The sequence below is a fragment of the Schistocerca cancellata genome, chromosome 4 (genome assembly GCF_023864275.1).
Source record: "Schistocerca cancellata isolate TAMUIC-IGC-003103 chromosome 4, iqSchCanc2.1, whole genome shotgun sequence".
In the NCBI taxonomy this organism is placed as follows: Eukaryota; Metazoa; Arthropoda; class Insecta; order Orthoptera; family Acrididae; genus Schistocerca; species Schistocerca cancellata.
The window spans coordinates 683,030,034-683,054,984 of NC_064629.1; the positions used below are offsets into that span (position 1 = coordinate 683,030,034).

A 24,951-nucleotide genomic window follows, 5' to 3' on the forward strand; every position below is an offset into this window, starting at 1 on the left:
AGCTATGGACTCAAGTTGTCAACAAGGCACTGTACATGCTGGTAGTGGCTCCATAGTGGTGTGAGCTGGTTTAAATGGAATGGACTGGCCCCTCTAGTCCAACTGAATCACACTTTCATGTTGTTCCTTCACAGTTTATTCGCATACACTGGCGTCCATGCTTACACTCGCGGCACTTTGCCGCTCCGAACTTACCACCACAGTGGACAATGACCAAAGACCTCATATTCCCACTCATATCCCCAGTCCTGAGTCGGGTCACGTCAACTGAATCAATCTTTGACTGGCAACAGTTATGTTCAGCTACTTGGAGACCATTTGCTACAAACAACTTTGGAATTTTTATGGATGACAATGCAGCATGTCACTAGGCCACAGTTGTTTGCAATTGGTTTGAAGAACGTTCTGGACAGTTCAAGTGAACAATTTAGCCACCCAGATCATCCAATATGAATCCCATCAAACATTTATAGCACATAATTGAGAAGTCAGTTCATGCACAAAATCCTGCACTGTGCAACACTTTCAGAATTATGGGTGACTATGGAGGCAGCGTGGCTCAATATTTGTGCAAGGAACTTTCAACGACTTGTTGGAGTCCATACCATGTTGAGTTGCTTCATTATACCAGCCAAAAGGAGGTCCAGCATGTTATTAGGAGGTATCCCATGACATTTGTCACCTCAGTGTATGTATCACTGTGCGACACACAGTTCAGAAGATATGACATCATAAACACTGAAATCCATGAAAAGCTGCTCTATCATGCATAATGTTTTAATTTGACTTCTTTCCTACTAACTCTATTTCACAGCCAGTGTTCATGTATATCACTGGATGTACCTGCAAAATTATACCATTGTATGACACATAGTTCAGGGAACATGATGTCGTAAACATTGAGCTGCATGAAAATGAAACTACAATGCAAAATTTACTAGAGATACAGGTGAAATATGCGTGTCGGAGGAAGGCAATGGCAAACCACCTCCACTAGGACCTTGCCTAGTACAGTGGTGCGGGTCTCCCACATCGTTCCCTACACTCCTCGGAGTATGGGACCTCATCATCATCATGTGAAATATGTTAAATACATGTGACATATGAATATGTGGGAAAAAACATTGGTAAAAATCTCCATATAATCCCCTGGATCGATTTCAACGAAAGTTTGTACACATGCTACTTACTGTCTGGAAAGAAATATTGTTGGGGTAAGAACCAGCACCCTCCTATGGGGGTGAGGGTGATAATATGGAGAAAGGAGGGGGTGGGGAGGAGGAAGAGTTGAACAGACAGAGAGGGGAAGGAAGAGATGGACACAGATATGGGGGAGGAGTTGGACAGAGGGAGAGTGGGGGGGACGGAAGTGGACAGACAAAGAGGGAGGAAGAGTTAGACAGAAAGAGGGTGCAGAAGGAGATTGACTTAGACAGGATGAGGGGGATACAGAGTGAGCAGAAGGAGATGCACAGAGGAAGAAAGAGCAGATGGACAGAGACGGGAAGGGGAGTGTGAGGTGATGTACATAAAGAGTGTCAAGGAATAAATGCATACCCAGCAACATTGGGTTCCCAGCTAGCACTGAACATAAAGAAAAGGAACACCATGTATTTGCTTGAAGAGGGATAATAATAGTGTCAAATTAAACATAGATGGTAATTTACTAAGCTTTTCTTAATGTAGATTTGTCCAATAGAGAGACCTGTAGGACAAATATACGTACAGCTGATAAAGTTAATAACAAAAGAAAATACTGCAGGTTGGACAAAGCCATAGGCCTTAAAGTATGTTCATATAGTCAATAAATCTCTAATGTACATTAACATTGTCTTATACAGGATAATACAGTTTGTAAGGTAACAAGGGATAATATGGAGCTCTTCCAAGTAGTCCGTAATTTAAATTTAAAGCACAGCAGCAGAAGTATGTTGGGCTGGTGTACTTCAATCAAAATGTTTCATAGTAGAATTAAGTTATAAAGATGTTCAGAACAACTGCAAAGTAAGTAATTATTTTATTATGAAGACGCCTTTCAGTTTCAATCTTTGTAGTGCCAGACAAGTATTTGTATGTCTTATATTTCATGCAAAGATATCATTAAATGAAGGGAGAGGGTGAAACTGTGCCAAAACTTGGTGTTATTTCTAATTATGTAAATCTGATAGCATGCCATAAATTAGTTCTGATTTTAATTTTCCAAGCTTAAGAATAAAATTATCAATTAAATGCAGAGTGAAAATAGTGTAATGCAAAATGGACATGAAAATACTTATTTTGTGTTTTGATGAGCATCATAGTTCCGTTGCATAGTGGTCTTTTTTTTTTTTATTTATTTATTGCAACGAATTATAAAATTATGTGGTGATAAATGTGTGTAAAATTATATAATGTATTTAGCTTTAAGTATTTAAATCTTATAAAAAATTGTAAATGAATTGTGGCCATGTTTATGAATTATTTTGATTAATGTAGTGTCACGTGACCTGATTCAGGACTGGGGATATGAGCAGAAATATGAGGTCTTTGGTCATTGTCCATTGTGGTGGTAAGTTCAGAGTGGCAAAGTGCCACGAGTATAAGCATGGACACAAGTGTATGCGAATAAACTGTGAAGGAACAACATGAAGGTGTGTAGGTGCGAGACAATAAGCCATGTGTGCGAATTGCACAGATTATTATTTATCCAAATCGGATTTATTTGTGAACTTTAATATGCATAACCACAAAGTTAGAAGTGTTTTTTTTTTTAATAAATAAGTTTCAATTTGAACTTGTAAAGTGTACCTCATTTTGTGCAAGGTTGTGGTATAGACAATTGTGTATTCAGTTCACTGCTGTTCAAAGACTAGCCAATATATGACTCAGTATTAGGGGTGAAAATGCAACTGTTCACTACCAACTCCCTTTGCAGATGAGCCACGTGAAAAATAGGTAGTGAACGAGCCTGAGTACAGTTGCAGGTTCTCAAACACAGTCATCCAAGGGACATTATTTTATTTTTGATGATGAATAACTAAACTACCCTCAGTTTTGACTCTTCTTCTTTCTTCTTTTGCTTTTCATATATCTCTACATAGTTAGAATCATTATATATTGGTTTTGGCAGTTGCAGATGACTCTTGCAGCCAGATGCTATTCTTGATGCCATCACTCTACCTAGGAATGAATCTGTATACCCCATATGTCTGTGACCAGTGTAAATCTTATGTTCATGTGTAATAACTTTTTGAGTGTTAGTGTAGTGTGTATTTGTGGTGGGATGCAGGTACCAGCCTAGTACTTACCTAATTCAGTGTGGTAAATTGTCTAAAAGCCATTTCTGGCTGACCAGACCATCAGCCATCATTGTTAATCCACAATGTGGGTTCAATCTGGGGCTGCAATTGCATTGTCATGTTCTGGAAGAAGGTATGTTAGTGCTCTTGCCTGTCTGGATAGGTTGTAACAAAAAATTTTTGGATACCTTTGCCAGTTAGGATTCTAAACCAATGTGAATGTCTTGTACTACAGATGACTGTTCTCCTGATAAGGTGAATGAACTTGGTACCTCTACCCATATAATTATATAGACTGTGATTTGGAAATGGAGCTGATAGTAGACATTTACTTTCAAAGTAGCCACCTAATACACACCTCTGCAGTTGCTCTCAACTTGCGGGTAAGCTGTCTTGAAGCCTGGTAGTGGATGGCATTTTCACTGCCAGTATTTGGCCCACAAAGGGTGGAGAAGTGGTACCATAAAGTTTCTTATCACCAGTCTTTGCACCAATCTCCTGGATTAAATTTCACACATCTTTGCAATATCATCAAGTGAGGACATATGACATTATGATGGTTATCTGTCTGTTACATGGGGACAATAAGCTCACCAGGCTCCCTTGGTGCTATTCAAGAGGAGTAAGCTATGTGCTGACACCATGTATGACCCTCTTCCTTATTTCATCATCATCCAACATGAGCATGACACCAACTCCACAGACACTCCACACTTAACAGATATACTTACGTACACAGCTCTCATACTTCATACCAGAAAGATGCCTGCTGGTGCAGAGGATAGGGAAGACTTTTCCAGTTAGATGGTTGAACCTGCCCTTTGGGGTCTCACAACCATTCATGCCATATGACTTTACTTTACTTTTTTACTTCCAAAGTGACCTATTCACCAAACTCTACACCTTAAAGTATTACATCTATAAACTCAAAAACAGGTGCAGCTTTATTATCTTTTATACAAAATATGACACTGAATTTTCTAATTTCTAAGTTATGCCAAAGAGGTTGTAAATTTATAAAGTTCTCTTGTAGATTTCACATTTTATTCCTAAATATATTTGGTCATGTTAGTGTAGTTGCTGAATTGTGTAATTCTGCATGTAATTTGTCAAAAAAATGGTCATTGAAGTAATGTTACATGAAGCCAGGGATTGATACATTAAGAACTTGATTGGTTTATCTTTGTCTTATCACCATGTTCATCTTTCCTTTATTGTCTTTGGTATCAGTAATGTAGTTAAAATGAATTTACAGCCCAAAACCTAGGTTGTACAATAAAAATAATAAAATTTGTGAAACAAGGCAAAAAAACAATTGTTGTTTAGTTAATTTCATGAACTAATTCAGAAAACAATGAAGATTTAAACAAGGACCTCAATATGATGATCTTATACTTGACTACACACACTATTTAAATTTTTAATTTTTGGCTTTCATTTTCACTGGAATGCAGACTTGAAAAACTAGATTTATTGGAAACTTCTGAATGAACTGAAGTCAAGCTCAGCATTACATAAAATTAACACATGCTGCCTAACAAAAAAAGTGAAGTACTCACAAGGGGATGAGGAAACGAAATGAAACTTCATAGGTTGAGAGGGTATGTGATGTTGTTTCAGTGATTATGAAATTGAGTCAAATTTACAAGGAACATGGCATTATGAGCTCACTTATCAGTATGATGTTGCACCCCCTCTGACCTGGATGATTGCACAGATTTTGCTGGAAAGTTTGTCATAAAGCCATTGTGTCCTCTCCTGAGGCAAGCTTGCCCAACAATTTAAACTGATCCCTGTTGACCTTGATACTGGCTCTGGGATGGAGCTGATGTCTGAAGTGATCCCACATACTGTATGGGGGCAGATATGAGGGTCTTGCTGGCCATTAGAGTACCTCACCATCGCACAGATTGTTCACAGGGACATGTGACATATGTGGATGAGCATTGTTCTGTTGAAATGTGGCGCCATGTTATTGTTGCATGAGAGGTAACACAAGATGAAGCAAGATGTCCTATGGCTCCATACACCATGATGTCAGGAGTAACATTGCTGTACCTCTCCAAAATGATGGAAGAATGGGGCCTCTCTCCAGGTTGCCACCACGCTCTGCTGTAATGGTCATTTGGTATAGTGCAGAACCATGATTCATTGCTGAACATGGAGAAACACCATTCATCAGTAGCCCATGCTTCCTGGTCATAGCACCACTCCACGCACAGCCATTAGGATGGTAATTCCCCAGTCTGTGTGCTGCTAGTCTCCAAGCAATCATGCAGGATGACAAGTGTTGCAGAGAGTGTGTTTCTTGTTCTTGGATGGGAGGTGCAGATGTGAAGGGACTATGACATGCTTGGTGCAGTCTGACACTTGGTCATTGTCACATTTGAGTGACTCAAAAATCTGGATACAGTACCATTTGACTAGCCAGTCAAATGGTAACCCATGACAAGGCTCATTTTAAACTTTGTCAGTTACTGACAACAATGTCTCACATGAGTTTGTGGCATCTTAATGCCAGTCACAGTGACACTGAACATCTGATGCTCTGTGTGTGTGTGTGTGTGTGTGTGTGTGTGTGTGTGTGTGTGTGTGAAGTTCTGCTGACATCTGGCCATATCTTCTGGGTACTTCTCTTTCTTTGTCAGACAATGCAATCAGCTATATTATAATATTGGTTAATTACAATGATCTCAGTGACGTGTTGTCCAATTGCTACCCGCCATTACTGGGTTGTAGCCTGTAATGGCTTCAGCACAGAACAGGGGGAAAATCCTGCTCCCTTGTATTCATGGTTAGCCTACATATACATTGTGAGAGAGAAGTAATACTTACTTCCTCACAAGTTCAAACTCCTTTACAACCAGACTGTAAAATTGTCCCATTTTTTGTTATGAAAATGCACTATACACAAAAAATAATACATTCCAATAATAAAGCCAGTTTTGAACATTATTAAACATGAGCAGTGTATATGGATTTGAGTTACTGAAAAATAGCTGTGGCAGGAATGATGACAAATTGAAGTCATTTGCCAGCAAATTCAATGATTACTTCATTGCAATGACAGCAAATATTTTGAACACAGTAAACAAACAGAAATATTTTCCTTAGGTTTTGTTCGGCAGACACTGTGAGCAACACCATTGGACACAAGTTTCAAAATTACAACCCCTAAGGAAACTATAACATTAATCAGGTCACTAATTTCTAAAACACCACAAAAAATTATATTAAATTAAATATGTTCGAGCTTTAGCAAATGTTATATTGTGAAATGATTTTCCAGAATTGTATTACTTCTATGTGGTGGAAATATTGATACTACCATTTTGGGCCGCTGTCTGGAAAGAGGTCTTGCAGCAGATGGCAGACTAGTGAAATTCTCTGTAACGGTTACTGATCGTCCAGGAGGGATTGCAGAGCTGTGCCGCATAATGGCCAAACTTGGTGTATCCATAAAAGACATAATACATGAAAGAGCATGGATAAAGTCTGACATATTTAGTGTTGTGGTAAGTAAAATATTCAGGTACTATTATGCAATAATAAATCAGTACATTACTTGAATATTTACTAATTGCAGGCATTCCAGAATTTTTAGCAGTCATAATAGGAAAGGAAACCATCTACGTAGTTCAAGAACGGAAAATGTAATGTGTGGATATGAGAAATGGACCTATAATAGAACTAGAATAACTGTTATCAGTTGCAGGCAGAATGTTATCTGTTCTTGTACCAAAACAGATATCATCGTATCACTAACAAAATTTTGATTTTCAACAATTTTACATTTGGAGCATAGTTTACAACACAAAATTCACACAAAAGGAAGGAAAAAAATAAGAATTTAACATGCTATTGACAATAAGGTAACTACATGTGAACAATAGGTCAGACTGGACAAGAATGAGAAATGAAATTGGCCCATTCTGGCACTCACGTTTATCAGTTTAGAGAGATTTAGGAAAACCTAAATCTGCATGGTTGGATTTGGATGGACATGGATTTGCAACCTACTCATCCAAAATGTGAGCACAGTGCCTCAGTGAGATGGTTAGTTATTGTCATGTTAGACAGATCATAATTTTGATCTCCTGTTATGATTTTCTTTTTGTATTTATTTTATCTGCCTCATTTTCTATAGATAAATGGCAAATAAATCACAAGGCTGTACAATATCTCATACTTTTACAATGTATCTTTCATTTCTACATAAAATAGTTCCATTTATAAAGATTAAGGGTTAACAATGACATTAAAATTAAATATTTTACACCATGTTACATCATAATTGACACTGATTATACATTATTATGAAATTTCTGTGAGGAACAGAAAACTTTTTCAAGGAGGTGCTGTTTTAGATGTTTTTTAAACTTGTTTAGGTCAGTAGTGATGGATTTTATCTTGGCTGGATGGGGATTATACACCTTTGTACTAGAGTAGTTAACCCCCATTCTGGACTCAGCTCATGCTTTTCTCAGTACAGATCATACTTATTTCTAATGTTATGGTTAAGATATAATTTCTAATGTTATGGTTAGGATATAGATTGTTCAATTTGAACAAGCCAAAATTCTTGACAATAAAAGACAAGAGAGATAATGTACTGAGAAATCATGATGAGGATGCCTAGCTGTTTGAATATGCTGCTACATTAACTACTCAAGTTTAACCACATGAATCAAAACCTAGCATATGCTGATGATGTTTTTATCCTGTCTAGAAGATTGAAAGAGCTGGAAGAAGGATTTGGCAGAACAGAAAAGGAGGCAGAACAGTTGGGGCTTCAAGTAAATGGTACCAAAATGCAGCATCTCTTTGCTCCTGTTAAAGAGAGGTGCATGGAGCCAACTATGAGAGATGTGAGAAATTCCAGTACTTGAGAGAGCTTTTAACCAATGATAACAATGTAATTGAAGAAATTGCAGTAAAGTTTTGGAACATATAGAGCATTTGAACATTACAAATTACCCCAAAGAAAAAGATTTCTTGACAAATAGTCAACACAGATTCAGAAAATATTCTTCTTCTGAAACACTACTAGCTCTTTATTCCTATGAACTAATGAGTGCTATGAACATGGGATTCAAATTGACTGCATATTTTTAGATTTACAAAAGGCTTTTGACTCCATTCCTCAGAAGCGACCTCTAACCAAACTGCATGCTTATGGAGTATCATCTCAGTTGTGCAACTGGGTTCATGATGTTCTGATAGAAAGGTCACAGTTCATAGTAATTGATGGAAAGTCATTGAGTAAAACAGAGGAAATATCTGGTATTCACCAAGGAAGTGTTTTAGGTCCTCTGCTGTTCCTGGTCTTTATAAATGATTGGTGAGACAATCTGAGCAGCCCTCTTCGATTATTTACACATGATATTGTCAATATCATCTTGTTTAAATCGTCAGATGATCACAAACAATTGCAAAATGATTTAGACAAGATACCTATATGGTACAAAAAGTGGAAACTGGATCAAAATAAGTGTGAATTCATCCTCATGAGTAGTGAAAGGAATCTACTAAATTTGGATCACACCATATATCACACAAATCTAAAGACTGTGAATTCAACTAAATACTTAGGGATTAGAATTATGAATTACATAACTTTGAATGATCATATAGATAATATTGTGGGGAAAGTGAACCAAAGACTGTGATTTATTGGCAGAACACCTAGAAAATTCAGGTCTACTAAAGAGACTGCGTAAACTATGCTTGTCCATCCTCTTGTGGAGTATCACTGTGTGGTGTGTGATCCACATTGGATAGGACAAATGGAGGACACTGAAAAAGTTTAAAGAAGGGCAGCTTGTTATTTATATTATCATAAATATAGGGAGAGAGTGCTACAATTATGATATGCAAAATGGGATAGCAATCATTAAAACAACGGCTTCTTCATTGTTACAGGATTTTCTCATGAAGTTTCAATTACAACTTTATCCTCCAAATGCACCAACCTACATAGTGAGAAATGATCATCATAATAAAATAAAAAGATTTAAGTTTCCATTTTTCCTGCATGCTGAGTGGAACGGTAAAGAAATAACTTGATGGTGCTTTCATGAACCCTCTGCCAGGAACTTAATTGTGAATTGAAGAGTTATCACGTAGATGTATATGAATAAATACAAGCATTGCCATTGGAATCAGAGCTTACTGGGTCCTAATTAAGATTATTCGGTCACATAGCCTGAGCAGAAAATTGAAGGTGACTGTCTACCAAATGGTTTTAAGGCCTATGGTAGTGCATGGCTCAGAAACATGGACAATGATTGTGGCAGAAGAGGCATTCCTCAGAAGATGGGATAGGAAAATATTAAGAAAGATTTTTGAAGGAGTGAGGCAGGGCAGTGGAGAATACAGAAAAGAATGAACTGGAAGAACTATGTGGTTATAGCCTACTGATCTAGTTTTGGAAATCAAGGGCAACAGATTAAGATGGCTGTGCCTTTTAGAGGCATTATTGAAATAAGTGTTTACATCAATAGGCTTAAATATTACATCATATTTAACATAAATTACTATGACACTCTTTTCAATTCTGTTTCTGATATAGTATTGTACTGTACTGCATCCAAGCAGTTTCATCAACTCATTTCTTACCCTTCCATGCATGCACTAAAACATAATACATGGGCACTGTTTTGTGCATTGGTATCACTTATGTCATCAAACAGTTGCTCAAAGTTAGATCCATGACATTTTGATGAAATAAGAAGAATTTAATACTAGTGGTATCTTGAATTCAGTACAACTGCTGTTATCACTCAGATTTATTTCCTTCATCACATAATAAGAGCAGTTTTTTATTGGCAAGAGAGACCTGTTGTAGGTTTGATCTCCACAGGAGCATTACCAACTATAATATGACATATTGTAAAAGCACATGACAGTCTATTTCTAAATCCAACTGTCATTCATGAAATAGATGTGAACTCCATAACCAATGGTTTATAGCTGAGAATGATGGTCAGATAGCAATAGTAAGGCATCCTCATCAGTCAGGTTTAACTAAGAAGATGAAAGTATACTTTCACATAATTGTAAATGATGACTCAATTACAGTATTTGGATGAAAAATAAGCAGCTTACCGAAGAATAAATTTGACAATGCAAATGATATTCAACCTCTGATGATAGCAGGAGTGAGAAAGACAATCTTTCAAAACATTTGCTACTAAAGTCAGTTTATTTTTCTTAACAATACCTAATGTCACAATGACAAAAATTGACTGCCAAAAGCAGATCCATTAGACTTACTTAGACAGACATAGAATTCTTCAGCACAAGACATTAGTTTTGCCGTAATGCCTATTACTGAGATAACAAAAGACATTATGTTAATGAAGAGCAGTTACACTTTAGATTTTCATGTTACATAAAATCAAACTACTAAAAATCTTATGCTGACTTTGAGGTAACCAGTCAAGGTGTATTATCTGAAATTCTGAAGTTTGTGGTGGTAACACTCATTTATAAATGTGGTGACTAGGAAGTGACATTTAATGATAGACACAGCTCCTTCCTTCCTGTGTTCTCAGCATTTTTTGAAATGGAAGCTTACAACAAAATAATGAACCATTTTTCTGAGAATAAAATTTTAACAACAACTCAGTTTGGCTTCAATAATGGCTTATCTATTGAGAGAGCAGTATATGATCTCACAAATTCAATTGTGACAGAACTAATGATTGTGTGGATTATAAAATTATGCTAGGGGATATTAAATTCTATGGCATTAAAGACATTCCCCTAGCATGGATGGAGCCTTCTTTTGACCATAAAAGCAGTGTGTTACATCAGCAAATAACAGGATGGAAATAAGAGTAAATTTGGAGTTGAGAAACATTAAATATGGTTTCCCACAGGGTTTGGCACTTGTTCTTCTCCTGTTGTTGATGTTATTGACCTACATCAATAATTTGCATGGGACATTGTATTGTTTTCTCTTGACAAATGTATATCAATAGGGGGCCTGAATATCTCCAGGAGAATAATGGAACTGGCTTACAATGGATTCACAGCAATCATGTTAACCCTGGATGTTAGAAAGATTCATATCATGCAGTTACAAATTTAAGAATGAATTTCATGTACCACAAGTAGATACCAATGAGCACACGCTTAATGAGGCTTCACGTGTTGAGATTCTAGGCATCCTGATGAATAATAAACTGAGTTGGCATCAGCAGGCAGATAAGTTAACACATAACTCAGTTCTGCCTGCTTAGCATGTATAAATCTTTCTAGTAGTGTAGACTTGCAGATGTAATAGCATAATTTTCTGGGGCAATGCAACTGACATAAAAAAGCATTTATTCTACAGAAGCATGTATACTCTGTGATGTTGTTAACTGAACATCTTGCAACGACTTCTTCAGGGACATGGTGATTCTTACACTTATATGACACTACATATACTCCCCACTGGTATTTGTAGAGGATATCAAGAATGAATTCAAATGAACTGTGTAATTCACAACAAAATTACTGGAAGGAAAATAATACCCATTAGACAATATGCCCCTATCCAGGGTTTAGAATGGGGCTCTATACTATGGCACATAAGTCTATAATGGGTTACCAGTAGACACCTGTGGGGGAGTGGAAAGAACACAGAGATTCAAAAATAAAGTGGAGATCTACCTTATTAGCAACTCTTTTCCAGTTTATCAGAATATTTGCACTCAGTATTAAAAATTCTGCAAAATTCTAATGTATATATTAAAAAGTTATTGACATTGATAGTGTATAGACAGTGATAGTGGTATGTATGAAGTTAGGTAAATGCTTTGTTCAAAGTGTCATATAAAAGCAGCAGCTAAAAGTATTAAAATACAAGGAGCAGCAGTGATCTTTATCAAAGTAGCAATTTCTAATATACATAAACATATATCCAGCAATCTAGAAGTAATTTACATAATTATCAATGTGAGTAGATTAACATTAATTATAATTTGATGCTAGTACAGATCTGCTTTATATCACTTGCACAGACTGTTTCTGCCTGTTAATGTATAACTTGCCTCATTCCACATCCCTGCAAGCTTTCTTTCAATATGGGGTTTATGGAACATGATTTTGTTTAAATGAATGAATAAATTTTAAGAAATGCTTAAAGAAGCTCTGCTTTCAGGTGAAAGTTGTATGTGAAACCAGAGATATGCAACATGCCAGCCAGCTAAGGGAAACATTGTACAAGAATTATGAGAAGGTGGTGTTCGGTGATATACCTACAGCTGGACTTCCAGAGCCATAGGAGTGTACATCAAGTGACATAAAAAAACCAGCTAAATTGTTTTTGTTTTGAGTATTGCTTTCAGAGTACTGTTATATTTCTTAATTACTGCAAGAGTTTCTTTTTGCACCTACACTATTTAACAAGTAGTCTTAACCCTGGCAGGAAACATAATCACAAAATTAAACTGAAAGTAAAAATAATTTTGATGTGTAACTGTGAGTCACAACAACAATATTCTTCAGTTTGTTGCATGAATGTCTAGACAGAGTTACCTAAAATTCACACTTTTGAAACTAAATGAAATAAAAAACATATTTATGATCTACCAGCATGTGCCTGGAAACAAATTGTATCCAAGAATTGTTGATCATGTGAAATAAATTCCTTCATCCATATCTTAATATTAAGTGTTATGTGAATTCCATTATAATTAATAGTGTCATATATATGTGTGTGACAGCTACTGATTCATCAGTGTCAATAAAGACTTGTGTTTTATGAGGATTTGGAGATATTTTCTAGTTTTTCATATGTGTACCAGCAAACGTGGCACAATTTTATGAAATTAAGAAGACAAAGGGTAACAATATAAAACAATTAATTGAATTCATTTAATTTAATTTCTGTAACTACTGATTATGTTCAGTAATGAAATGAAGCCCCAGCAGCATTCTTTCTCTTTTAATTATAATTCCCAGTTTTGGCCCACAATAACTAGCTGCAGATACCAATATTCACATGCTCTGCAGAGTATGGCATTAGCAACCTATTTTCATCTGCTGTACTGAGTGAGAAAACTTTCTAGTACTGACCATGATAACCTTTAATGTGTTACCTCCTGAAGTACAATCCTTGTAACTGGAAAAGACTAGAAAAAAGTTCAGAATACAGTGTTCTAAGATTGTGATCTCTGTATTTAATTAATTAATATTTACATTGATGTCATGGAATAGATGTGCAGAATGGCTAGATGTATAGCTAAACAAGATAGTGCTGTCATTACTAGTGCAAACATTTTTTTAAATTTAAGTAGGTACTGCACTGAATTGAATCAACTATTAAAGCCTATTTTTCAGTCAATGAGCTATGTATTAATCTTATATATTTCAGTAATTTACTGCTGTTTAATTGTACAGATGCTCCAAATGGAATCTATCCTCATTAATGACAAGTGAATGATTGTGAGTTAGTGATAAATAATAATAGTGATATTAGAACCAATCGCATTAATTGTCTGTCTCTTTTTGGCACAGGAGGATGTGTTCTATAGATTTCTAGGATAAACTTTGTATCTTAACTAAGGTAAGGTAATGACTGGTTGAATTTAAAAATCAGTTTTGATGCAAAACCCCACAATATTTCCATCTGTCTGAGTTTGCTATGATCAAAAGCACCATCTTTTGTGATGGTACTCTGATGCAAACCACGCATTGGCCCTGTATGTGATGATGGGTTTGTTGTCTCTGGACTTACCCCATAAAAGAATGTAATATTACACTGAAGTGCCAAAGAAACTGGTATAGGCATGCATATTCATATACAGAGGTATGTATACAGGCACAATACGGCAATGCGGTCAGCAATGTCTATATAAGACAACAAGTATCTGGCACAGTTGTTAGATTGGTTAATGCTGCTACAATAGCAGGTTATCAAGATTTAACTGAGTTTGAACATGGTGTTATAGACGGCACACGAGCAATGGGACACAACATCTCCAAGTTAGCAATGAACTGGGGATTTTCCCGTACAACCATTTCATTATTGTAATGTGAATATCAAGAATCCGGTAATACATCAAATCTCTGATGTCATTGTAGCTGGAAAAAGATGACCAATGATGACTGAAGAGAATTATTCAATGTGACAGAAGTGCAACCCTTCTGTTACTTGCTGCAGATTTCAATCCTGGGCCACCAACAAGTGTCAGCATGTGAACCATTCATCAAAACATCATTGATATATGCTTTCGAAGACAAAGGCCCACTTGTGTACCCTTGATGACTGCATGACACAAAGCTTTACACCTTTCCTGGGACCATCAACACCAACATTTGACTGTTGATGACTGGAAACATGTTGCCTGGTCACACGAGTCTCGTTTCAAATTGTATCAAGTGGATGGATGTGTACGGGTATGGAGACATCCTCATGAATCCATGGACCCTGCATGTCAGCAGGGGACTGTTCAAGTGGGTGGAGGCTCTGTAATGGTGGGGGGCATGTACAGTTGTAGTGATAAGGGATCCCTGATATATCCAGATACAACTCTGACAGGTGACATTTATGTAAGCATCCTGTCTGATCATCTGCATCCATTCATGTCCATTGTGTGTTCCATCAGACTTGGACAATTTCAGCAGGACAATGAGACATAGCACACATCCAGAATTGCTACAGTAAATCTTTTCTGAGTTTAAACACTGCTGGTCGCCATACTCCCCAGACATGAACATTATTGAGCATATCTGGGATGCCTTGCAATGTGCTGTTCAGAAGAGATCTACACCCCCTCATACTCTTAGGAATTTATAGACAGCCCTGCAGGATTCATAGTGTCAGTTCCCTCCAGCATTACTTCAGACATTAGTCGAGTCCATGCCATGTTGTGCTGTGGCACTTCTGCATGCTTGTGGGGACTCTACATGATATTAAGCAGGTGTACCAGTTTCTTTGGCTCTTCAGAGTGTTAGAGCCATTCATTATATGTACTTTTCGAATTGTCTCATCAATCTATATTTTCCATTACATGTCATCATTAAGTTCTACCCCTAGGAATTTTACATGCCTGAAGTATTTAATTTCTCCACTCCATTGATGAAACGTGTTGTTTTTTGTTCTTAGTTGGTGAAATTGTACTAGGTGACGATGTTGGTGGAACAAGAGTAGATGATTTTCGGTAAAATTCAGTTATATATGCCACCTGAAATCCACATCTCTAGTCTCAGTACGTATCCATTGAACTATTTAGTCCCACAGAGGGAGGTTGCCAAGCACTAGTACACAGTACGTGGTAACTAGGGTGCAGATGATGACATTCATCATCTACAGAGTGTAACAAAAGTCCCATGCCACCACATGTGTCGCAACCATTACGAGGTGTGTCATAAATGTGGGAGGGAAGAAAGTAAGAGAAAAAGAAACGGATGGACAAGAGAGGGTGGCTAGATAGAGGAAACAGTAACAAAGGTCGGACGACACAGGGTTTGAATGGAAGGAAGCCACTAGGATTGTAATATTGTATAGAAAGTTCTGGTTGAGAATTAGGAATTATTTAGGAATAAAGGAGACAACTCACTGAAAGGCAAAAGTGCTGCATCATCAATAGGTCCACAAACAAAAAGTAAAGAGCTTTGCTGGCTTTTGTAATGAATTTCCTTTTTCAAGCTTGTAGGAAAAACATGCACGCATACACACACACACACACGCTCATGCCTGTCTCCCTACATTATGCTCAGTTGACTTCCAGCTCTTCCCTGGCCCCTGGTGAGTATAATCCCAGAAGTCCAACATAACCTCCAATCTCTGCTGAAATCCCCAGACCCTTCCTAGAACCTCTCCCCTGAATCCATCTCCCTACTCACCCCAACAACGGCCCACACACCCAACTTCTACATGCTCCCCAAAATCCACAAACCTAGCAATCCTGGACATCCCTTCCTGGCTGGTTACAGTGTCCCCACCAAAAGAATCTTGGCCCTTGTTGACCAACATCTGCAACCAATTGTCCAAAACCTAGCCCCCTACATTAAAGATACCAACCACTTCCTGCACTGGCTCTCCACCATCTCCACATTCTTACCTTCTGGGTCCCCACTCATCACTGTTGATGCAACCTCCTTATACACCAACACCACTCATACCCATGGCCTTGCTGTGATTGAACACTACCTCTGCAGATTCCAAACCCACCACTTCATTCCTTGTGCAACTAACCACCCACATCCTAACTCATAACTACTTCACCTTTGAAGGGAAGGTATACAAATAAATTTATAGCACATCCATGGGCACCTACATGGGACTATCCTATGCCAACCTCTTCATGGGCCATGTAGAGGAAACATTCCTAGCTTCCAAAGACCCGAAACCCCTGGTCTGGTTCAGGTTTATTGATGACATCCTTATAATCTAGACCCAAGGTCAGGACACCTTATCCTCATTCATCCACAACCTTAATGCCTTCTCTATCATCCACTTCACCTGGTCCTCCTCCACTTATTGTGCAACATTCCTAGATGTCGATCTCCTCTCCACATCTCAGTCCACATCAAGTCCACCAACCACCAACAGTACCCGCACTTTGGCAGCTGCCACCCCTTTCACACCAATAAATCCCTCCCATACACTCTGGGTACCAGTGGTAGATGTATCTGCAATGATGAGAACTCCCTCACCCAGTATGCTGAAGGCCTTACAAAGCCCTTCACAGACAGGCAGTACCCTCCAAACCTAATTCACAAACACATCTCCCTTTCCATATTGCCACACACCCCTGATTCTTGCATCCATCCCAAGAAATGAGCATAGAGAAGCAGCCCCTTGTCACCCAATATCACCTGGGACTGGAACAACTGAACCACATCCTTTGTCTGGGCTTTGATTATCAATCATCATGCACTGAAATGAGGGACATCCTACTCAAGATACTTCTGTTCCCTCCCAAAGTGGTGTTCCAACACCCACCTGACCTTCACAACCTCCTAGTCCATCCCTATGCCACTCCCACTCCTAGTCCCTTGCCACAGGGATCATACCCTTGTGGAAGACACAGATGGAAGACCTGCCCCATCCACTCACCCAGGACCACCTACTCCTGTGACATCACAGGCTTATCCTACCCCATCAGAGATCTGGCCACCTATGAAAGTAGCCATGTTGTATACTAACTCTGCTGCAACCACTGCACAGCATTTTACATTTTGATGATAACCAACCAGCTGTCAGCTAGAATTAATGGCCACTGCCAAGCTGTTGCCAAGAACAAGATGGACCACCCAGTGGCACAACATGCAGCAGAACACAACATGCAAGGTTTCAATAGCTGCTTCATAACCTATGTCATCTGGATTATCCCCACCACCACCACAAGCTTTTCAGAGCTGCACAGATGGGAGATATCCTTAGAGCGCAGCCTTCATTCCCATAACTTCAATGGCCTAAACCTAATGTATCTCACTGACCTCCCCCCCCCTCCCCACTCACTGAATCATGTGTGTGTGTGTGTGTGTGTGTGTGTGTGTGTGTGTGTGTGTGTGTGTGTGTGTCCAACCCCTGCCTCAGTACCCCCACGCAATTCATGTCAGCTAGTTGTGTGCTGCTGTATCACGGCTTTGTCTGTGAAACCATGTGCCCTGCTGTCTGCCTCCTGACCCCTCTACCTGCACCCTAGCTAGCTCACATACAGCTCCCCACTCTCCCATGAGCTGCTAAACACTTCCGCCCAACCCTCTCCCTACCTCCTGCCCCTCTCCACCCCTCACCACACCCTCTATCTTTTGTTTATGGACCTATCGACAGCGCAGCACTTCTGCCTTTCAGTGAGTTGTCTCCTTTGTTCCTAAATAATTCCTAATTCTCAACCAGAACTTTCCATACATTATTAAATTACAGAGTACCTTAGCTCTCAATACTAAATATTCAGCTCAGGGGATTAAGAAGTTAAGTACAAACCAATAAAATTCATAAGTATTGTACAAAACATTTTCAGCCAATATTAACTAAGTAAGGAAGTGAAGAATGAAAACCACCTACCATTGTTAAATAGTTATGTTGAAAAATTAATGTGTATATGATAGCATAGAGAGATTCATCAAGTCAAAGCCTTGTTAATGGACAAAAGTAGAAAGAAGCAAAAACTAGACGGAAAGAAAAGAAATGCAATTAGTTATAATGTAAAATTTTGCCAAGTGGTGTGACCTACAATCCTAAGATAATTTTGTCTTGCATAAGGTCAGTAAACAGATGGAAATAATCTTTTCAGTCACTCAGTGATCATACTGGAAATGAAACATAAGATGATAGACAAAGAGTTAAAATACTGAATTGGCTCCTTTCCTGTTGTTTCACTGTTGAAGTGAGAAAAGTGGTAATGAAATAGACAATCAACTAAAATTGCTAGACAGTTCTAGGGTGCCTGGACCTGATGTGATACCTGTAGAGTTATACACACAATATGGGAACAAACTTGCTCCCTTTCTAGTAGCAGCTTATCATGGAGTGTTTGAGCAAAGAAAGGTCGAAGTGGTTGGAGAAAAAGTACAGGTCATTTCCATTTTCAAGAAGGGTCGTCAGACAGATGGACATAATTATAGGCCTATATCACTGTCTTCAATCTCTTACACATTTATGAAATATTTTATGTTCATGCATATAACATTTCTAGAGAATGAAAATCAATATGGATTTTTAAGAGAGCTTCTGGAACTCAGTTTACTCTGATCATCCATGAGATACAAACACAGACAATAATGCCCAGATTATTGTCATGTTCCTTGACTCCCAGAAGGCATTCAAAACAATTCTGCTCTATTATTTAGTGAACAAAATATAAGATTATCAGGTATCAAACCACACTTGTGACTAGATGTAGGACTTATAAGCAGATAGAGCTCAACACATCCTTCTTAACTGAATGAGATGAGAGACATGAAGGTAATTCTGGGGGACAACAAGGAAGTGTGATAGAGCTGCTACTGTTTACAGCATATATAAAGTAGTAATTTCTGTCAGAAACTCCATGAAGTTGTTAGCAGATGACAATGCTGTCTACAGCAATATCACAACTTGAGAAGAATGTAGCAAACTGGATGAACATCTGCAGTGGATCAGCAGTTGGTACAGTGGCTGGTAAAGTATTGCAAATAAACGGGTTAATAGGTCCATTACTGTTTGGTTACATTATTGAAAATATGTCACTGGTAACAGTAACAACTGTCAAATACCTAGAATTAAAGATCCAGATTGATCTTAACTTGGATGAACACATAAAAAAAGGTAGAGGAAAAGCAAATATTGGGCTGAGAGTCACTGGAAGATTATTAAGGAAATGTAGACAACATTCCATTAGAACTACTGACGGCCTTGGGAGAGCCAGTCCTGACAAAACTCTACCATCTGGTGAGCAAGATGTATGAGACAGGCGAAATACCCTCAGACTTCAAGAAGAATATAATAATTCCGAGCCCAAAGAAAGCAGGTGTTGACAGATGTGAAAATTACTGAACTATAAGTTTAATAAGTCACAGCTGCAAAACACTAACACAAATTCTTTACAGATGAATGGAAAAACTGGTAGAGGCCGACCTCGGGGAAAATCAGTTTGGATTCCGTAGAAATGTTGGAACACGTGAGGCAATACTGACCTTACGACTTATCTTAGAAGAAAGATTAAGGAAAGGCAAACCTACGTTTCTAGCATTTGTAGACTTAGAGAAAGCTTTTGACAATGTTGACTGGAATACTCTCTTTCAAATTCTAAAGGTGGCAGGGGTAAAATACAGGGAGCGAAAGCCTATTTACAATTTGTACAGAAACCAGATGGCAGTTATAAGAGTCGAGGGACATGAAAGGGAAGCAGTGGTTGGGAAGGGAGTGAGACAGGGTTTTAGCCTCTCCCCGATGTTATTCAATCTGTATATTGAGCAAGCAGTAAAGGAAACAAAAGAAAAATTCGGAGTAGGTATTAAAATCCATGGAGAAGAAATAAAAACTTTGAGGTTCGCCGATGACATTGTAATTCTGTCAGAGACAGCAAAGGACTTGGAAGAGCAGTTGAACGGAATGGACAGTGTCTTGAAAGGAGGATATAAGATGAACATCAACAAAAGCAAAACGAGGATAATGGAATGTAGTCGAATTAAGTCGGGTGATGCTGAGGGAATTAGATTAGGAGATGAGACGGTTAAAGTAGTAAAGGAGTTTTGCTATTTGGGAAGCAAAATAATTGATGATGGTTGAAGTAAAGAGGATATAAAATATAGACTGGCAATGGCAACGATAGCATTTCTGAAGAAGAGAAATTTGTTAACATCGAGTATAGATTTAAGTGTCAGGAAGTCGTTTTTGAAAGTATTTGTATGGAGTGTAGCCATGTATGGAAGTGAAACATGGACGATAACTAGTTTGGACAAGAAGAGAATAGAAGCTTTCGAAATGTGGTGCTACAGAAGAATGCTGAAGATTAGATGGGTAGATCACATAACTAATGAGGAGGTATTGAACAGAATTGGGGAGAAGAGGAGTTTGTGGCACAACTTGACAAGAAGGAGGGACCGGTTGGTAGGACATGTTCTGAGGCATCAAGGGATCACAAATTTAGCATTGGAGGGCAGCGTGGAGGGTAAAAATCATAGAGGGAGACCAAGAGGTGAATACACTAAGCAGATTCAGAAGGATGTAGGTTGCAGTAAGTACTGGGAGATGAAGAAGCTTGCACAGGATAGAGTAGCGTGGAGAGCTGCATCAAACCAGTCTCAGGACTGAAGACCACAACAACAACAACAACAACAATTCATCCATAATTTGGCTTAAAAAAAAACTTGTTTGACTGATTCTTGGTTGTCAGTTGTATTAATAGAAGAGATCCAGAGAAGAGTGGTGTGTCATGGGATGATTAGTAAATGAGAGAGCATTATGCAGATGGCCAAGAAACTCCAGTGGCAGGCTCTATGAGATAATCATTGTGCATCATTTAGAGGTTTACTGTTTCTAGAGAGTACATTCCACAAGTGTCCTTCAGTATATTACCTGTTCCCACAGACAACTAATAACATAAAATGATCACAATGAGACTGTCAGAGAAATTAGATCTCACACAGAGGGTTACTGATAGTTGTTGTTCCCAAAAACCAATTTTTATTGAAGGAGGAAGAGATAATGGCCACACACTGTAAGGTCATTTGAAGAGTATAGGTGTAGATGTAAATTTTTAGGCAAAACTGAAGAAGGCAACAGCTAAGGGTAGTTTGTCCTATTATTACTGACTGGAATTTTGAAGGGTTTGGAATGCTATACACAATTGTAGGATTCCATAAACCCAAGGGATAGAAAATTGCATGCTTCTCTAGTATTAAGCAGATGGGAGAGGTACAGAGTTGTTCACCAGGGGGAAGGAAACGTTGAGATGTATGCTACACTAGGGATGGTGTTTATAACTATATGCTGAGCACAAAGGTGAGGGTGATGGGAAAGTAAGAACATGTGTTTCTAAGAGGTTTATTGTGTTTATGGAAAAGTGTGATTTGGGGGGATTTCCAGAGTTCAGGCTAGTAGCCTGTACAAAGGATGATATTATAGAGTTTCAAGGATGTCTAGAAAGAAAGGGGCTGATTCTTTCTGGTTTTTATAGGTAATTCTGTAATTCTGTTTAAGAGTGTCTGTTTAGTGTCATGTGCTCTGATTAATGAGTGAAGTTCTGTCACCAGTATATGCTCTAGCCACTGGAAGCTGAGAACAACTTCTATAGTAGAGTTGGCAAAAGAAGATCCCTGCCAGCTTTAAACTATGAAGCACAATGGTTGCAGGTGAAACAGCAGTCTTCTACAGAGCTGCAGCAACACAGGAATTGCTTTAGATATGTATACCAAATCATGTTTGGTGACTGATGGAGGTAGGGATATGAAGTAGCCCCACCATGCCCACTGTATCTGTCAGGGGTCTTCTTTCACCATCTCTACTATATGGATAGAATTTTCAGTACAAACACTGACTTTAAGGAATAGGGAGTGAAGACTGAAACTGACTAATGTTGCTTATGTTTTCAGACAGCAGGTGATTATTGTGCAAGAGTTGGAAGTAAGGTAAAGTCAACTATTATGTGTGATTCATCCTTAATAGTGCAGCTTACCCATTAACTTAGCTGTGGAGAAATGGAGCACCATTCTTTTGGTCTTCACCATGTGCCTGTGCTTTCCAGCAAGACAAGATGGCCTTCAGATTGTGATATGGTGTTGTGACATACACCGTTGAGAAAACAGATTATTTTAGAAACAAATGATCCTTAATATGGCTTTGCTGTCATTCTTTTGCAAGACCACAAATATGGTTCAGAGCATCCAGTAACTTATCTGTCAATGACTGTAAAGCTGATGCCACAAAATTATTCACACATTGAAACTGGAGCATTAGCAAGAATATATGTGGTTCAGAAATTTCTTGTATATCTTCAGGACAGGAAGTTGACCTGGTGACATACCATGAGCCATTAACAGCTTTGTACAGCCCCAAAGTACAATTAGAAAGGAAAACTCTCTTTGGTGACTTGGAAATGACTTATTAGACTCTACTGCTTTCTGTGGACCAAGACTCTGGTTTCTCAAGAAGTACTATGTTTCCAGCTGCTTGCAGAATTGGCACTATCAATTGGAGTATTACAATTCACAGCAAATCACATTATCTTGCAGTTCAGGATCCCCTTCTTCATGACATGGTGCATTTTGTTCAATTAGAATGGCCACTGAAAAAAGCTGACAAAAGTGATTATACCTTATAAACTTGTGAATCACTTGTGGCAATTCACACTGTGTTGATGCTGATCATTGCATTATCAATTCCTCACTGCTCTGAGCAGACATTATCATTATTGAGTCAGAGTCCTTGGGGTATGGCACGGATGATGACCTCATTCGCAGCCTTACATGTTGGTCAGGAATACAAGGTGTTCCAAAAATTTTCATCCCATCTGGCAAGGTTAATAGTAAATGGCTTATTTGTCCACAATAACTTTTACAGTTGTGAATACAGTCTGTTAACACACATATGAACATTAATAAGAGTTTAGAAATAAAGAAAAATTATGTACAACATTAAAAATCATTGATGGAGTACAAACATTTATCAATTAACTGTTGCTTCAATTTTGTCTTAAATATGTTTCTATTTAATGATTTTATGTAATTTGGCAGTCTGTTATAAAAATATCTTCCAGCAGAAAATGGACTTTGATCAGTTACTCTTTTATTAATAAATTTTATGTGGTAATCATCTCTTTTTCTTATATTATAATTATGGATCTCACTGCTGGTTATTCCATGCTCCACATTTTCTTTTACAAACAGTATAGTTCTGAGAACATACAATGAATACACTGTTTGTATGCTATACTTCAAGAAATATTCTCTACAGGACTGATGTTTACTAATATTAGCTATCTACATCTACATCCATCTACATCCATACTCCACAAGCCACCTGATGGTGTGTGGCGGAGGGTACTTTGAGTACCTCTATTGGTTCTCCCTTCCATTCCAGTTTCGTATTGTTTGTGGAAAGAAGGATTGTCGGTATGCATCTGTGTGGGCTCTAATTTCTCTGATTTTATCCTCATGGTCTCTTTGCGAGATATATGTAGGAGGGACTGAGCGTCTCTCCTGCAGTCTTCCACTGGAGTTTATCTATCATCTCCGTAATGCTTTTGTGATTACTTAATGATCCTGTAACGAAATGCACTGCTCTCCATTGGATCTTCTCTATCTCTCCTATCAACCCTAGCTGGTACGGATCCCACACTGGTGAGCAATATTCAAGCAGTGGGCAAACAAGTGTGCTGTAACCTACTTCCTTTGTTTTTGGACTACATTTCCTTAGGATTCTTCCAATGAATCTCAGTCTGGCATCTGCTTTACCGACGATCAACTTCATAAGATCATTCCATTTTAAATCACACCTAATGCGTACTCCCAGATAATTTATGGAATTAACTGCTTCCAGTTGCTGACCTGCTATATTGTAGCTAAATGATAAAGGATCTTCCTTTCTATGTATTCGCAGCACATTACACTTGCCTACATTGAGATTCAATTGCCATTCCCTCCACCATGCGTCAATTCGTTGCAGATCCTCCTGCATTTCAGTACAATTTTCCATTGTTACAACCTCTTGATATACTACAGCATCATCCGCAAAAAGCTTCAGTGAACTTCCAATGTTACCCACAAGGTCTAAAAAGGTGCCAATAACTTTGTTTTCATCATCAAGTTTATTCAATATGAATATATCTTCTCTCATAATGGAGATAGGAACATGGGTAAATTTTTAGTTATGCACTGTAACTAAAAGTTTACCTTGGTGCCAGTAGTATGAAGGGTATTCATCAAGTTTTAATTATCATCTCAGAAAAAAATCAAGCTGCAATCATAAAACTTGGTGAGAGTGTTAGTCCTTCTGTACATATTCAACATTAAACATGACACATCTTCACATATGATGTATGACTTGGAGACTTTGGTTATTATAGTCTGCATTTTGACTGTTCAGGAAACGTTCCATCTACAGTTTTTTCATCTAAGGAAAGAGGAAGAAGGCATTAAATGCCAATTCATTAGAATACAAGGAAGTGGATGGGGAGTGGTGGTAGTGGGGGTGTGTGAAAATGTTATAGTCTAAAGAAGCAGAAACTGTGACTGAGTGCTGAGCAGG

At 38.1% G+C, this 24,951-nt stretch overlaps 1 protein-coding gene across 2 annotated transcripts in view; it reads left to right on the forward strand.

The window, feature by feature from the left end:
• LOC126184717 (L-threonine ammonia-lyase) overlaps positions 1–13,672 on the forward strand; it is a 205,740-nt gene extending 192,068 nt beyond the window's left edge. The window contains exons 8-9 of one of the 2 annotated variants that reach the window (XM_049927240.1): positions 6,568–6,793; positions 12,430–13,652. In XM_049927240.1, the coding sequence (XP_049783197.1) occupies positions 6,568–6,793; positions 12,430–12,552 (349 nt within the window). In that variant the 3' untranslated portion in view covers positions 12,553–13,652. Of the gene's footprint in view, positions 1–6,567; positions 6,794–12,429 lie in introns of both variants that reach the window. The other variant, XM_049927241.1, reaches the window with a different exon arrangement.
• Positions 13,673–24,951: the final 11,279 nt, after the last annotated feature.